This window comes from Vollenhovia emeryi, unplaced genomic scaffold (assembly GCF_000949405.1).
Source record: "Vollenhovia emeryi isolate VEMERY1.0 unplaced genomic scaffold, V.emery_V1.0 DF939129.1, whole genome shotgun sequence".
NCBI lineage: Eukaryota > Metazoa > Arthropoda > Insecta > Hymenoptera > Formicidae > Vollenhovia > Vollenhovia emeryi.
In genome coordinates, this window is record NW_011967237.1 from 1,419,370 (window position 1) to 1,430,748 (window position 11,379).

At 37.0% G+C, this 11,379-nt stretch overlaps 3 protein-coding genes across 6 annotated transcripts in view; 2 read left to right on the top strand and 1 right to left on the bottom strand.

The window, feature by feature from the left end:
• The first annotated feature begins 86 nt into the window (after nt 1–86).
• Nucleotides 87–3,763, top strand: LOC105568422. Its single transcript, XM_012024095.1, has 8 exons — nt 87–593; nt 1,296–1,762; nt 2,057–2,121; nt 2,318–2,546; nt 2,669–2,794; nt 2,952–3,233; nt 3,448–3,536; nt 3,680–3,763. Exons 1-7 carry the CDS (start codon nt 547–549, stop codon nt 3,498–3,500), a joined length of 1,269 nt encoding a protein of 422 aa, XP_011879485.1. The 5' UTR covers nt 87–546; the 3' UTR covers nt 3,501–3,536; nt 3,680–3,763.
• Nucleotides 3,764–8,129: 4,366 nt separating this feature from the next.
• The window catches only part of LOC105568420 (general transcription factor IIH subunit 3), a 7,381-nt gene continuing 4,131 nt past the window's right edge, over nt 8,130–11,379 (top strand). The window contains exon 1 of one of the 2 annotated variants that reach the window (XM_012024090.1): nt 8,130–8,195. Coding sequence is in view for 1 of the 2 variants with exons in the window: in XM_012024086.1 (XP_011879476.1) it covers nt 8,333–8,378 (46 nt within the window). In the remaining variant the exon portion in view is untranslated. Of the gene's footprint in view, nt 8,196–8,263; nt 8,379–11,379 lie in introns of those variants that run through there. The other variant, XM_012024086.1, reaches the window with a different exon arrangement.
• LOC105568421 (kinetochore protein NDC80 homolog) lies at nt 8,447–11,345 on the bottom strand. 3 transcript variants are annotated; one of them, XM_012024094.1, is made up of 3 exons: nt 10,752–11,345; nt 9,110–10,580; nt 8,447–8,642 (listed from the first exon to the last, which is right to left on the bottom strand). In XM_012024094.1, the coding sequence occupies exons 1-3, from the start codon at nt 10,972–10,974 to the stop codon at nt 8,582–8,584; spliced, it is 1,755 nt and encodes a 584-aa protein (XP_011879484.1). In that variant the 5' UTR covers nt 10,975–11,345; the 3' UTR covers nt 8,447–8,581. The 3 variants fall into 3 exon arrangements, with proteins under 3 accessions (XP_011879484.1, XP_011879483.1, XP_011879482.1); XM_012024093.1 differs by having other exon boundaries at nt 9,101–10,580; XM_012024092.1 differs by having other exon boundaries at nt 8,447–10,580.

Consider the following 11,379-nt stretch of genomic DNA (forward strand, 5'->3'; position numbering starts at 1 on the left):
TGAGCGCTCGGTATGATTGGTTAATACTTTCAGATCCAGCCAATCATGTTAAGAAATCATTGAGCGCTCAGTATGATTGGTTAATACTTTTAGATCCAGCCAATCATGTTAAGAAATCATTGAGCGCTCACTCAACAGTTGTGTTTGCTGAACGCTACCATTAGTTCACATTAGTTGCTCTCTGGAAACAAAAAGAGAGATTGAAAGCAACGGTTTTACGTTGTCGCACAATATACTGGAGCGAACTCACGAGAATTATTGGCTACGTTTATTTGATATTCGTATCGAGAAGCGCGACATCGCGGGAAAGGGGCAGCGGCGAGCTTCGACAGTCTCGATACATTCGAGTCTCGATGTCAACATCTTGCTCTTTTCATAAGAGCGGCACTTCAGATCGCTCATTGTCAGACACCACCTACGAAAAATTTCAGTCGTTTTCTACAGTTATTTTAAAAAAATTGACAAGTATTAATTATATGAAATTAAGTGAACACAGAAGTATGTGTCACCGTCAGTTCGGTCCCGCGCCTAAAAAATATATCTAAAATGTCTTTAAAGGCCACCAGCACGGGATTGTTGTCCCAGCGTACAAAGTAAACGACCATTAGATTTAACACATCAAACTGTTGGTGCAAATTATTAGTTGTGTCACGTTAATAGAATTTTTTTTATACATAATTTTAATCTGTTTAGGTTATATTTTAATTTCAATTATTTTACATTAACCTTTTTCTCTTACATAGAAAGTTGCATTAATAGGATATTTTATTTATAATCTTAATCTTGTTATAATTTATCTTAACTGTGAAAGGTATTTTCCTTTCCTCTTCATTACTTTTATACAATTCGCATTAACTCTGTCAGCATCGACTAAATAGTAATAAACTTTCAGGTAATCGACCCCTAACTAAAACTAAACAACAAATGAGAAAACGCCAATGCGGGTCACAAGGTAAGATGTAGGTAGCCCAACTTGTAAATCTTATATTTTTTTATTGAATACTATATTTGCTCATATTGAGTGCTAAATGTAGCATCAGAAAAATGCTGAAATGTAGCATTTTCAATATAACTACGAATCGTTTATCGATTTGACGATAATAATTCCACTTGTAAGAAAACTGCGTTATGTCTGGAAAAAGAAATCGGCGCGCAGAACAAATGTGGAAAGGAATTCACATTTTTAAATATAAGATTTACAAGTTTGGCTACCTACATCTTGCCTTGTGACCCACATTGGTGGTTTCTCATATGTCGTTTAGTTCGACTAAATAATCTTCATATTTTATCTATAGTCTGCCGACATCTGTGAGGAAAAGCAATTATTCATCGGACGCTGTTTCGCGCGAGAAATGGCCAAAGAAAGATTTGAAGCTGAAGCCGTTCGGGTTTTGCTGTTCTCTGGAACGTTTCGATCCTTCCGCGCGATACGATCAACGAATGCCACCCTACAAATCCTCGTTGATGGCAATCACTTCCGTGCACGAATGTCCGGTGGCCAAGATGCAAATGAGGTTTTCCATGTCCCGACTTTCCCGAGAGAAAAAGAAACTTCCGAAAATAAAACCATCGGACGTGGGCGATCAGCAACGGCGATTAAAGAATAGCGGACTAAGTTATTCCCAGATCGATAGAAACAGCCGCTATGTAAGGCAGTATTTGGAGGATGAAATTGCGTTGGCAAAGGATATCTTCTGGGCGGAAAAGCGAAGGACTTACAACGAGGAGAGTAAGAGGACGATAAAAATAGGAAAGAAGAAACGTGAGCCTCCTTCATTAAGCCTCGATAAAACTGTTGTCAAGTAGTAAAGCGATCATTTTTTAATGCATTTTGTAGTATATTATTCATTTAGCACGATTTTTTTGTCTTTTAATAGCGAGCGCACAAGAACGAATTAAGATTTAAAGAATCATAGCTGTTCTTGAGAATAGAAGTTAGTTGAGAAAATGAAAAAAAGCTTAGTTTAGCGAGATTTCAATAGATTAATGTCATTAATGTTTAATTTGTATAATTGCGTATATTATATTAATGACTGAAATATTTTCTTTTCAATAGGCAAGAAATACTCACTAAAATTGAAGACGTGTCCACGATGGTACCAAGACTTTTCCCCAGATCAAGTATGATGTAAAAAAGCGATTCCGAACAGATTTTATTTCGACATTTAAATAAAAGTTCGATTAAAATGTGGTGGAAGATGACTCTTTTTAAGATAACAAAATTAAGATCTTGATATTCAAGAGATCTCAGACCAAAATAAAATTGTAGTTGCATGGTGTTCTAAACGTTTTTAAATTAAGTTATATAAATTTGTAGATGAGAAATTTAATGAAACTGGAAAATGTAATGCGTACTGATTACGAAGAGACAAAGGCAAATGGCACGGAAGCAACATTGATGGCTATCGGCGTCGTTTCAACGTTGTTCAAATTAAAGCCGAGTACTATAAAAGAATTGCACGAGTCGTGCAACTTGAAGAGCGTTGATTTTCTGCAGAGAACTTACCGAATCTTAACGGGAAATGATTTCTCCAAAGAAGGACATAGTACATATATATGTCGCGTTATATTTTTATTTAGAATAAAAATAACAATGAATAGAACTATTTTTCATGCATTTTCTTCAATCATTTGTGATAATCATGTGATAAAATTATTTAACTCGCAGAGAAAGCTTACGATTGCAACGAGAGGATAATATTGTCGGCCATTGCGTTTTTGACACTGCCAGAAACTATAAAGGAATTGCATAGGAGATTGCCAGCAGTGACTATGCCAAGATTGCCACCGAAACGTAATTTTATAATATGAAGAGTTATGATTAAAAAGTTTAATCTACTATCTTAGATATTTAATTATTATAATCACAGTTATTTTAATTATCTCATAGTTATTTATTATTAAAATAAATTAAGATGTTGCTCTCACAGCTGTAATACATTATATTTTAGCAAGCCTAACAATATGCTTGCCGAGGCGTAAAAGTAGCTGTCCTTATAAGGAAGAATTATTTACGCGTCCCGATTGGGCCGGTTATAGAAATGCTTTGCAGAAATGGCGAAAACACTGCAAACTAATTGCAATTCCGAAAGTAATCTTTCCATTAAACCAAGGCCAGCGTTTTATTAATAACATCTCGGAGATTAAACGGAGGAAAGATACAGCTGAGCCTTCTGAAGAAATTAGTACGACGGAATTGCAAAAAATTTCCTCAGTTACGTACGATGAAAAAGGTAAAAATTAAGGAATTAAATACAGACTATGTAGTAGACTTAAACATGTGGTTAATTGATATATTTTAACAACATAATAAATAAGTACAGATTTATTAAAGTATTTAATTTATAAATAAATGTAATAAATATCATTCAACACATATATAGACCTGAGAGATATAGATTTCTCAAGAGAGAAAAGTTTGGAAATGGTAAAATCGGTAACTTCCAGCATTCGATCGTCAGACGACGGCAAAAAGTTTGGTTCTACAATTAAGATTTTGAGGGACAAATCCGGAGCCATAGAATATAAAATTGATGGTATAATCTCTTGCACTTTTATTGGTTTTTCTTAATTAAAAATACGAAATTCGTATAACAAAAATATAATAATATCTATAAGTATTAAAAGTTAGAAAAGTATATGCTGTACTATAATTTTCTTCAAATTTTTGAAAAACTAGGTCCACCGAAATCGCCAGGAATGAGTAAAAAATCTTGGCTGCGAAAGAAGGACGCTCATTACGTGATAGGTGGCATATCTACTAAGGATTCTCGTTATCCTGTAACTTATGAGGTTACAGGCATAGCCAATGTGACACCCAGCAACAGCGATGAGAGATTCTTCGCGGTATTAAAACTTGACGATCAACCCAAAAAGTCTTTTCCCAGTGGCAGAGAACATCTGTCAATAAATTGGCAAGGATGGCTGCAAAACGCTGACGAAGATTATAGACAGTTGGAGGAAACAACTGATGAGTTAGTCAAAAGTGTACAGGCAACTATAAAATCGGCGTTTCCTGGACCTGTTTGTGATAATTGCTGCTCGTGTCGACAGACCAAAAAGTTTTATGAAAAATTGCAACAAAACAAGACAGCGGATGTAGCGCAGAATGAAGAGAAAAATATGTAAGAAATTATTATATTAAGCTACATTTAGACAATGTTTTAGATTAAATAAGAGTCTTAGCAGAATGGTTTTAGACATTGTTTTAGGTTTTAAGTCTTTGTTTTAAGTCTTTGTCTTAAAATAATATGGTTGTTTGCATCTTTAAATACTGACACCCTTTCCAACGTTGGAGTTTTAAATTCTGGAACTTTTAAAATTCTCAGTCTTATAATCCTCTCTCTCCCAAATTTAAAGTTCTAAAAATTAAATAATATAATGAAATAAAATGTTGTTTGCGACAGACACGTCGCAGATTCGATGGCAATGCAATTCTCAGGACAGAATGCAACAGAATCGCCAAATAACCAGGTTGCTCCAGAGGATGAGGGCAAAACAAACATCATTATCAGTGGCGTTACTAAAGAGGCTGGGCAAACTCAATATCATATATCGGGTATTCAAAAGGACAAAATACACGTACCACGAATGCCTGAATTACCTCCGGCACCTCAGCCCATCAAGAACGTTCCATCCTGTTCGTGTGCTATTCAGCAAATGACTGATAAGAACATAAATCTATTTGTGAGCAAGGAAGATATTTCTTGGACGAAAGAAGAAGGATTGTGCCCAGGGAAGGAGTACAGACCAGATGAGCCAGCTGCATATTCTTGCAAGATGTATCCTGGAGATAAATTCTGCAGGCATAATCCTTTCATGAAGGAAATAATGAAGATGGAAAGAAGAAAAATAGAAAAACAAGAAGAAGAAGAAGAAGTGAAAGAAAAGACAGCATCTATTGAGGTTGGAAAAGAGACTCAAGTTTCAAAGGACATTACGGACCAAAAGAAGGATAAGTTCATTCCTGATCCCAATTATCCTGCTTATGACGAGCCTTGGAACATATCACGAACTGCGCCCGCGGCGAAAATAACAAAAACAGACTATGAAAGAACTTTGAAATTGACACCTCCAGCATGGCCTATAACTTCTCCATTAAAACCACAAGGGAGACAAAACGACATCTCTTCTTTGAAGGAACTGAGAAAAATTCAAAACGGTGCTTTAGATAAGGAAAACACTAGAAAAACTTACAAAATTTCCTTAAAATCGTCAAAAAGAAAAATCCAAAAAGAAATAAACGAAGAAAAAAGAGATGTGAAGAAAAAGAAAAGAGAGCCGATATTTCTAAAGAAGATTGCAGTTAATAAAAAAGGTACAAAATTGTCGAGTGCAATTCCTAAATCGAGGACGATATTCAAAACGGCAATGAAACAACAAACGAAGTCATCATTGCCGAATAATCCAACTAAGCGATCTAATAAAATTAATAAGCTGACCAAACGCAGCTCCGTGAAGAAAAAGAAAGATGTAGCAGACGAAGCTGAGGAGATTGATAATCGCAAGCGAGAAATGGCAAAATTGAAGAATATGTTTAAGTCTTTCGCGGGGACTTTAGATGACATCCAACCGGCAATTCTCCCAGGAGAGTTGCCAGCAATTAGTCAACGTAATCCGGAAGATAAAATTGAAGAAATAGTCGATTTTTTAGCTGCCGACGACGCGGACGAGAGCCATAGGATCAAAAAGGGACCTTGCGGTTGGAGAACGAAATCGGAGCAGGAACTTCCAGCGAAGAAAACTCTAGTTTATCTCTGTGAACCGGATTATCCTCTGGAGACGATGGCGGTTCCTCCTGGAGGACGTCCGTGCGAATGTAGAGAGAACAGAAATAAGAAAAAGATTCTTATGTATAATGTAAATGGTTTGGTAGAAAAGCAAAAACATTGGAGAAGAAGTAGAAAAATAAGATTGGAGGAAGAGAACAGGATTATTGACGGTGTTTATTATGTCACGCCACCCATTAGTCCCCGAAGAAGTGACGAATACGTTCCGGAATATGATTTTCTAGAATCGCCGTATGACATGTGCGTCAGCGAAGCTACAGATGAAAGATTGAAGTTGATAGAAAGGTATTCCGGACCCAAAAGCTTGGTGGAAAAGATACGTAAAAAACCAAAATCGTGCAATTGTAATAACGTCGACACAAAAGACCCTATCGATCAGAAGAGAAACATTGAGGAGGCTCGAAAGAAATTGATGGAATCCAAATCACCGGAGGAAAGATGGAAGATAGCGTTGAAGGATGCAACATTGATGGATTATTTCACGCAGCGCGATAATAACAGCCCTTGCTGGACGTCTTGCAAGAAAATTGCTCGTAGTGTAGCCAGGTTAGTAAGAAAAAAGATCGGCGTAACAAAATGGTAATTATTAAAGTCATAAAAATTGTATCACATCAGCCTTATTTAGTAGCTTTAAATTTGCAATTAAATTTTCAATAATGATGTAATATAATTATATATATGTGATATTATAATTATTCTTAAATAATAAGAATATATTTTTCTTGATTGAACTACGTATAAAATGGCTTTATTTAAGTAAATTGTCCTTGTTTAACACAATATATATTCTTTTTTCTGTGTAGGCCCCGTAGATTGAAAGTAGTAAAACCCGTATGCGAATGTAAATATGAAAGAAAGATTCTGGAGCGAAATGAAGAAAAAACCAAATGGAAGACACGCCAACAAAGATTAAAGGATTTGGAGAAGCAATCTTTCATGCATATTGTCGATCTGTCAAGACCGATGATAGAGGACAAGAAGTTTATTATATCAGAGGTGAAGAGGATCCAGCAAGGAGATAAGGGAGACGGCATCAAATATTGCATATCAGGTGTGGCAGAAGATATTTCTATGTCACCACCTCAGAAAATAGTCGATGGCTTGAAAATGTCCACGCCGTTCCAAACACCTGTATCTAGTGAGGAAGATATTTTACGAACTGCCGTTCCGCATCGACATTGGTCGCCAATGAACATTCCACCAGGTCCATTACCCAGCAAGTACGCCGTCTTGAAAGAAGAGAGGGAACTTAGAAGAAGAGCTAGAGATGAAGCTTTTAAGCTGATTTATGGTGATAAAAACGAGCGAGATGCATCTCATCCGATGACACGCAATGATCTAGAAGCACTCGACGAGCAGAAATTGTTCAAGAAAATTGAAAAGAAGAAAGATGACACGAAAGAAAGTCATACAAACTTAAAGACAGAAACATCCAAAGCGATAATGGAATTACAATCATTGAGCGAGAAAAATAGCAGCAGAACAGGACAAAAAAAATACACATTACATAAAGAAACTAGTAAAGTAGTTCGTGAAAAGAATGTCGGCGAGGTCGGTCATCAACAAGGTGTATCGTACAAACATTTAATCGATAAGACAGGAGGAAAAATTAATCATGAAAATAATCGCATAAACGGCGGTGGCGATAAAATATATATAAACAACAAATCTGATCTTAAACTGATAATGAAGGTACTTTCATGAATTTTTTAATCTGATAATGTTAAAATCGTTATCATCTACGAATGTGATATCAACATTGATCAGATTAGGATCTAAAATATACGTATGTGTATCTCAGGTCGAATTAAAGAAAATGGCTGCAGAAGGTTATACATTCGCCAAGTTACCGAAGTGTTATCTAATGCCGCAGCTTCAGGACTGGCTCATGTACAGGCAGGGCGTCGTTTTCTCGGAAACGGACAAAAGTACTTTCGGCAACGAATCGAAAATGTCGCTTCTTTCATTTCTAATCGCTTTCTACAATTTCTTATTTATTTTTTCTGTACCTAGAAAATTTGATGCGAGCGACCCGTGCCACTTGGGACTTGATAAACGTGAAAAAGTCGGAGATAGAAAAACCATCATTGCACATGACAAAACATCAACTGAGGAGATTGACTTATGATCAAGCCGATAAGATAAAGAAAAAGGTTGATTATCAATTATTACTTTCATTATCTGCAAATTTAAACACACATATTGTATACTTTAAACGATGCACATTCACTGTTCTTTCTCTCTTAAATTTCGCTTCCTTTTTCCGTTTTTGATTATTGTTCCCTATTTCGATCACATCAATTTTTAAATCACTTCTAAATTAATTTATCTCATTATTACTTAATTAAAAAAAAACTTAACTGTTTCGAGCAGATTGAGAAGATCAAGGAGACATTCCACAGCGAGGTGCGTAAAGCGCGCGTTTCTTACACCCGTATAATGTGGAGTACTATGGAACACGGAAAATTTCCTTCCACGTCGTTCAAGCGAACTTTCTTCACATACATGGCTAACAAAGAGGCTGATGGACACGTTTATAAACCATGGATGCCTTCCGAATCACAAGATGTCAATTTTTGTTGCTGACAAGTAATTCTTGACTAGTAATTTATTAGCACAACAGACGTTTAAACAATTCAATTGAATATAACAAATAATTCTTAAACTTTTTAATAACATATTTGAGTATTGTACATTGTTGATATTTTACCCGCTTACAACATTTTACTGAAAACCATGTAATATATAATATGATAGATTATAACCATACATATAATGATATGTTCATCACATTATCTTATATAACAAAAATAGTACACGCGCGCGCGTTTATAACTTATTAGGGGCGTTTTCCAGCAAGGACAGAGTGTAACACAGTGAATCGTTTCATCCTTGTTTAACATTGGCGAACAAGGATGTAATGATTCACAGTGTTACATTGTGTCCTTGCTGGAAAACGCCCTAGATAATGCTGAAACTTGCCTTAAAAAAAAAAGAAATAATGTGATAGATACGGATGGATATATAAAGCTATTTGAACAGAAAACAGAACAGAGATGTAATTTTATTTCGTTCTGTCTTTTACTAAAATATTATGAAGCTCTCTTCTATGTTCGCCGATGACTTTATAAAGTTCTTCGAAAAACTGTTTGGCTCTTTGTTCCAGAAAGGTATGTCTTCTTATAACTGCATCTAATTTGTCTTGTGCCTCTTCTATCTCGAGATCTTTTGCTTGTAGATCTGTCATCGCATCACACATTTCTTTAATTTCGATTCTTACAGTTTCTAACATTTTCTTATAGCTGGCTTTCTCGGTTTTCAGGTCTGCCTTGATTTTATTAATGACAGAGATCTCTTTCTGCAATTTGTCTTTACTCGGGAGAGATTCAATTTCTTTCTGCACTTTCTTCTTTTTCATGATTTCAGAACGAATACAAGAATCTATCTCGGCACACTGCTTCGTCAAAGTTTCCTTGAATATTTTTATCAAAGAGACCTTTTCTTCCATTATAGCCGTTACCTGTAAATTCAAAAATTCTTTTTCCGGGAGCTTTAATTCAGCGAAATTTAGACCAACATCATTATCACTGTCCATGAAGACCTTTTTATTATGGGCTAATATTGCTTTACTAAGACTACTATTGAGGTTCGCTAATTTGATATCCAAAGTGTACGCTTCCTTTTGGTACTCATTCAAGTGCTCGTCAAATTGGTGTATGTAGTTTTGAATCTCCATGCACTCTTTAACGATGCTTTCCTTTTCAGCCTTAGACATTGGTTGATTCTTCACAATTGAATGCAATTCTTTGTACTGTATGTTTCCTTTCTGAATTTGTTTATTCAAAGCCTTACATTCTGTATTTAATTGTTGTGTCTCGGAGCAAAGCTTATTTATATTATCCTCCGTGGCTTTAAGATGATTTAATTTTGTAAATTCTTTGGCCTGCAAAAGCGCTAATTTTTGCTGTAGCTGTTCAATCTTTTTATCATATTCTATTGACTCTTTTTCTTGCATTTGTAGCTCAATTTCTTTCTCTTCCAATTCTTTATGCGCCTGAACTAAATCGTTCTCGGTAATGCCTTGTTGAATTACAACATTCTTCAGATATTGCTCCAATATTTCCGCTTCGTCATCAAGTTTTTCGTCATTCCAAGCTCTGTAGCACTCCAACAGTGTTTGAAACTCCATGTTGAAACCTGCCTCCTGATGCTGCGTTCCAACGTACGGCAAAGTTTCCAGTTGGTATCTCTTGATCGCGAGTTCTTTCACCTGGCACGCTTCCACCAGCCAGCTGATCCAACCAAGAGCATGGGGCCACGAGTGCATCGTATTGGCAGTCTTCAGCCACGATTTTGTCATCATACCGGGGTAGTGTAGCTTCTTCGCACATTTCGGTAATTCATCTGTGTAATTTGTCATTGTGAGATCGTGCTTGACATCCAAGTACTTCAATAAGAAGCTGGAGACCTCCATGAACATCTTCAATGTAAGCGGCTTCAAACTGCCGTTGCTGTTTAGCATCGTCGAGCACTGATTTACATAAAAGAACGAATCTATTTTGTTTAACATCGCCATCTGATAGGCCTTGTCCGCCAGGGGCCTTGTATCCTTCCTGGGACCCTTAATTCCCACGCTGCTACCACGGTCGCCAGACGGCGATCGTTCAGTTGACAACGGTGTGTGAAGTCTGTTGCAACTTGACGTAAACGCTGCGCTTGGCACACTAAGCTTGGTGGAGAGTCTCACTGGGGTACGTATTGGAGTTGTCGGTTGCTGTAGTGGAGTTCTGCCTGCACATACACACACCACGCACACACATACATAATTTAAATGGAAATCGAAACGATCTCGAATTAAATTAAGTTAAACCTTGGCTTTATCGAGAACGCGTTTCTATGTCCTGTGTTGGCTCATACCAAGTAGTTAGAAAAAAAAAATAGAAATTTTGAGCGCCTTTTTACCTGTCATTTTCAAACAAGATTTTCTGCCGAGAGATCCCGCTCGGTCGCTGGAGAAGCTTCGAAAACGAGCCCTGGGTATATGGGAGGTTTCACCGGTCGAGATACCCTTCGGTTTCGACGTCCTTCGTTGATCATTCCGAGGGAAGTTCTTGTCCTCCCGCTCGACCGTGGACTTCCTTACGGGATTACTGGACGATCTACGTCGGATCGAACTCGGTTGCATGGTTGTTCTCGCGAGGAAGGAGCAAAAGTACGAAGCCCGCAAGCGTGCTACCTCCTACAGGACTTGTGGAAACTCGTTAGATTGCTAAATTCGAAGGAATTTGAATCTTCAGTTGTTTATACAACGTCCAGTAGTGTCCAATCCAAGGCGGCAAAATTCTCTAGCACGTTTCACTCACTTTGGCCAACTTCAGCGTCAAAATACCAGACTTATCGGCTGCTCTCTCGCTACACATGCGCCAAAAACCCGGCCCGTCTCCCGTCACTGGGCTAGCTTGACGTTTGTTTGTTGTTAACCTCAAATTATTTCCGCGCATCACCTAGAATAAGTAACAGAATGTTGAAAAAGATTTCATGATTAAAATAAACAGATTTTCTAGTTGAAAATCAAGTTACTTAGAAGGGG